The sequence below is a fragment of the Gossypium arboreum genome, chromosome 7 (assembly GCF_025698485.1).
Source record: "Gossypium arboreum isolate Shixiya-1 chromosome 7, ASM2569848v2, whole genome shotgun sequence".
Lineage (NCBI taxonomy): Eukaryota > Viridiplantae > Streptophyta > Magnoliopsida > Malvales > Malvaceae > Gossypium > Gossypium arboreum.
This window is the reverse complement of record NC_069076.1, coordinates 62999220-63004201: the sequence shown is the minus strand read 5'-3', so window position 1 is coordinate 63004201 and position 4982 is coordinate 62999220. Positions and strand designations below refer to the sequence as shown.

At 34.7% G+C, this 4982-nt stretch overlaps 1 protein-coding gene across 1 annotated transcript; it reads right to left on the bottom strand.

Annotated features, from left to right (window-relative positions):
- Positions 1–48: 48 nt before the first annotated feature.
- LOC108457322 (bifunctional TH2 protein, mitochondrial-like) lies at positions 49–4021 on the bottom strand. The gene is made up of 6 exons (XM_017756437.2): positions 3380–4021; positions 3150–3258; positions 2020–2310; positions 1508–1925; positions 1102–1368; positions 49–835 (listed from the first exon to the last, which is right to left on the bottom strand). Exons 1-6 carry the CDS (start codon positions 3559–3561, stop codon positions 417–419), a joined length of 1686 nt encoding a protein of 561 aa, XP_017611926.1. The 5' UTR covers positions 3562–4021; the 3' UTR covers positions 49–416.
- Positions 4022–4982: the final 961 nt, after the last annotated feature.

Below are 4982 nucleotides of genomic sequence, written 5' to 3'. Positions count from 1 at the left end.
GTGCATGAAACTATGAACTAGCAACATTGAGAAACATTTAACAATAAATTTGCAAACGGAAGAGAAAAATAACTTTATAGAATCATAAATCATACATATGTTCCTCTTGAGTGTTGTAAAGAATTTATATCTTTGACATTACAACAAATCAGAAACTATATTTTTGCTTAAATGCACCTCAAAACACAACTGTGCCAAAACATTGTATACTGAACTTGCTTCAGTAACTACACAATTATACCTGTAATACCAGGACCTGTATAATGAATTTCTGTATGGCAGTCCCTAATGCAAGAAGGGGGGAAAAAAAAAAGAATCAGGGCTGACCTGTGGACCTTGAGAAAAATTAGCCACAATTGAGATTAAATATAAAATAATATAAATAAATATATGACTGTAAATTGCTTCCGAGGGGTTTATGATGATGAACCCAGAATAAATGCATGTATCTCATCCCAGCTAGAGACTGTATATAAAGTGCCGGAAAGTCTTTTCCAATAAGAAGACCCAACTTCGACCACTTCTCTCTGTTTTGCCACCAAACCAGAGAACAACGGCACAAAAGAAATGCCAAACTGTTCTCCCAATCGTCTCAGGGTGGGACTTGATCCCATCACGATACCTATGTCTGCTTCCAGCAAGCAGAGTAAGTCACCAACTGAACCTCCTATATAAACCGTCAAGTGCTGGCCATCTTCGTCTCTGTTGTTTAATATGTTATTGAAAGCTTGGAGCTTTTCCATGGGAGACTCTAGCTTCTTAATGATTTCCCCTGTGGTGGTAGAATCTTCACAAGATAACTCATTGGAGTGAACATTTAGTGCTTTTACATCCCCTGCTAAGAGAATTAGGAGGCATTAAAAGCATTACTTGGCGACTGATTGTCTTTATATTTAAGTAATTCAAACTATCATAGATAGCATGGAAGCATGATAAACAATAAGCATGAATTCCTTATCAATCATATTGCATTGCACACTACAACATCCAAACTCCAAATTTGGCTTGCAATAGAAATTTCTCTAATAATTAGGAACGGTATAGATGTAGGTTTATATGCAGATGTATTATAACCCGGCTTGTTAGTGTTCTAGTGATTACCTGATGAAAGTGCTGAACGGATGAGATCCCCACACCAACAATAAGAAAGTACATGTATGGCAGCGGTGAGATTTTCATTTTTCATGATTTTCTGAATAAACCCTTTACAACCATCTTGAAAGATCAAACGCTGGCCAGCCCTTTTTATATCCTCTTGATTTAAACCCTTAAGTACTCCTGACTGAACCACTCTTGAATTTGCAGCCTTCTCAAAATGTGCAAATTGCTCAAGAGCTTCACATAGACCTTCATAACTGAAAGTTTCCGCTGTACAAGTATTTAACACAAAAAGCTAACTTTAGTAATGTATCCTCTAAATAGTATAAAGTCATTAGCAATTCTTCCCAAAACCATTCTGGGCTAACAGGGTCTAAAAATCAAGAGGACTGCCAAGCATTTATCAAACCTGTCTCAGTTGTTGTGATGCTTTCTACACATTGTTCAAACTCTTCGGTATACTGGGCAGAAAGAGCATCCCATGTGCTCCTCAAATCAGCTGATGACATCCGAGCAAGTTGGGTTTCAGATCCATCAGGGTCAGCCTTTGGCCTTGTTATGATTGCAATCTCTGCCAATATAGCAGAGGAATCAAAAGCAGTGCAAGTCAAGTCGAAGTCACAAAATATGGAGAGTTCACCACCCACAGCGGGGTCTAGAGTACGAGACAAAGGGACCACTGCTTCCTGTAGAATTGGTTGAGATGAGAAAAAATCTACTTCCAGTCTCATAGATTGATGGTAGAGCTTTTCTATGACATCTAGCTCTTCACCAGTTAAAGATATGCTTAGAGTATCCAGCAACTCTTCGATGCGGAAAGCATAAGCCTGAAATCAGAATTGAGCAAGGTGAAATTCTTTTCCTAACAACCCAAGCAAGTTTTCTAGTTCAGTCAGCAAAAGTAATAATAATCTGAAGAACCTCAAAATTTTCAGAGCAATAATGATCAATCCACTTCTTGTAAATGTGAGTGCTATCATTAGGATCTAGAAGAGCTTGGATCTCTTTATTTATGAAGGCAAAGAGCCTCATGCAAGGTGCGATAGCGCCAAGTGTATAAGCGGCAACCTTTGTCTTCTCAAAAGGGGTTGCAAGTTTACCCGGGAATCTTTCGCCTTCAATTCTACCAGAAGCTGTTGCCGACAGAAAATCCGTATACTTCACTGTTGCATTTGTCAAGCTTCTCTCTTCTGGGAGTCCAAAGCCCCATTCCTGCAGTGTAGGTCCTTGTCAAAATAGAAACTTAAAAGTACCCCACTACATACATGAAATGGAGAAAGAAGAGACATACATTGGAGTCAAATATCTGTCTTGGTCCAAATGGTTACTATACCGAACAGGAATGAGGCAGTCCAAAATCTATTCTCAAACTACGGAATCTTAACAGTCCAAAATCTATTCTCAAATTACGGAATCTTACATTGGAGGATCTCAAATTATGGAATCTATTCTCAAATGTTTACTATACACTGGCTCTAGAGCTTAAAAACTCCACAAGTGCCCATACCAACATAAAAGAAAATCTATAAGCAATTTCTATCCTTGCAACATGTCCATTGAACTATAAATAAGGAACTGAATCAGTTACATTACGTATCTAATTAAAGAAATGCATCAATTAATCTAACCCATTTACTTCACCATTGATGTGTAAGGTAAGGCTATAAATATAAAAGTATGTTAGAATTTTGCAAACAAGACTAATATGGCAAGTTAGCAGCATCAAATACAACTAATAAACCTGAAAGACCTTCATTAGCATGAGATATGAAGTTTAAAAGATATATTATATAAAGAGAAAACAAATCAGTAATCACAAATAAAGTGGTTTGTTCATCATAAACACTAGTTAATATGTTATTCATTTTCTGTTTCTTTTTTTTTTTTTTTAATTCTTTTTGCTAGTTTAAATCCAAAGAAAATAGCAATAATGAGCCTGAGTTCTAAGTATCATAATTTCAACAATAATACTAATTACCGTTCGTTTTTTTCTTTAAAAGAAAAAAAGATATTATAGAAACAGTAATAAAGAAGAGAAAAATAGAGCTTACTCGGACAAGAGAGTCGTGTGATTTAAGCTTGGCTTGAACATATTTCCTTAAATTTCGTATTGCCTTCTTGTCTTCGTCATCATCAGCGCATTCCTCCGCTAATTCATACCTGAAAAATTCACAAACAAATATAAATATAATTTATGAAAAAAAAAAAAAGAGTCCGAAAATATTAATTAGTGTAATGATTAAGGTTTTAGCAAGTGATTGGAAATGGAAGGAAGTCTCACGCGTGAGCAAAGGCATTGAGTAAATGAACATGTTGAGAGACATAGTGGTGGAAGGAATCGGCGCTTAAATTGCCAGCGGCTAAGCAAACGAAGAAAGGAGTATAGTTAACAAAAACCGATTCGCTCCTGAATTTGTTCCACAACTTCCCGGCGATCCCTCCTCCGACATCCATACCTCCCATTTCCGTACACCGCCACGCCGTCGTTTCGATGGGGGGAGAAGAATATACCGATGATGGGATCGGAAGAGATGGTTTAAGAGTAAAGAAAAAAAAAGGAGATTTGATTTTGGAGATTTGGACCGAGTAACAAATAAACACAGGAAAAAGAGAGTTGGTGAATTGATTAATTTATACGCTTGAATTTTCTCTCTTTTCTTTTTAAAAATTTTAAGAAAAAGAAAAAGGATATAGTGTGAAATGGCGGAAAGTGAAGAATGTAGATTAGCGGCCGGCGGTCAACGGGAAGGGAGACATCGAGTTCTCGTGAGTGAGAGACTGAGTCTGATCTGTTTCTTAACTTTCTTTCCCTCTTTTCCATCGAACAAACTACGGCACATTTTATGCTCTTTATACGCGTTTGTATTTGCTAATTTCTCATCTGTCTATTACTATTTCTCTTTCCTCTACCATCTATTTTTTCAAATAGGTATTGAATAATTACAGTAAAACAATCCTTTTTTTTAAATTAAATTATAAATAGTAATTTACCCAAAAAAAAAATATTTACTAGATTAGATGGGTTGAATGAAAAATGACCGAAATTAGCTGGAAGCTTTTTCATGTGATAGGCAAAATAGTATTTTCAGGTGGAAGCTCTCTCTGTTATTTTTTAACAAAAGCACTCTCAACAAGAAATTCTTTCCTCCAAATCAGCAAAAACGCTTCTAGTAGAAAGCTCTTTTCCCCCAATGTTCATCTACTTTCAACGGCTATTTAATTAGCCGTTGTTCCTCCACCCCCAACTTAATTAGCCATTGTCTCTCCTCTCACGCTAAAAATATTTATCTTAACATTTTCTTAAAATGTTTTTTCTAATACAAAGTATTCATTTTTTTTTCAAAATTATCAATGGCAAGTTCTGTAATTCGTCATGATAAGAACCACATTTCCGTTAATAAATAATTTTCTAGAAAATCGGCCACCACTCTAATATTAAGAAAGCGAAAAAAATTAATAACTAATATTTTATCCCTACAGAGTAGATAAAGTTTCGATTATGAATCCAATTTAATTTTCCAAGATTCGAATATACGAATGGTGTAAAAATAGGATTTTTTAATTTTAAATTAAATTATTATTTAACATCTCAAAATATTATTACAAAATAATTAATTAAAAAACTCAAAAAACCCATAAACCCTAATTTAAATAAACAAAACCCTAACATTTAAAAAACGATGCTAAAAAAATCAGGGGAAAAGAGCTTCTTGCTGGAAGCGTTGTTAAAAAATTGGCCTATTCCTATAATTTTTCATTCAATCGGCCTAGATCCGTAAATATTTTATTTTTTTGGCATTTAATGGTAAATTAGTCAATAAAATGCTAAGATAAATAATATATTTTATGATAATTTTAATTTTAATTGAATAATTAGAAATATA

Excerpts from the sequence above, each read along its gene's own strand:
- LOC108457322 (XM_017756437.2), bottom strand. The coding sequence starts at position 3,561 with ATGGGAGGTATGGATGTCGGAGGAGGGATCGCCGGGAAGTTGTGGAAC. Across the intron at positions 3,259-3,379 it reads CTCAATGCCTTTGCTCACGC|GTATGAATTAGCGGAGGAAT; the intron begins GTGAGACTTCCT and ends TGAATTTTTCAG. Across the intron at positions 836-1,101 it reads CCGTTCAGCACTTTCATCAG|GGGATGTAAAAGCACTAAAT; the intron begins GTAATCACTAGA and ends TTCTCTTAGCAG.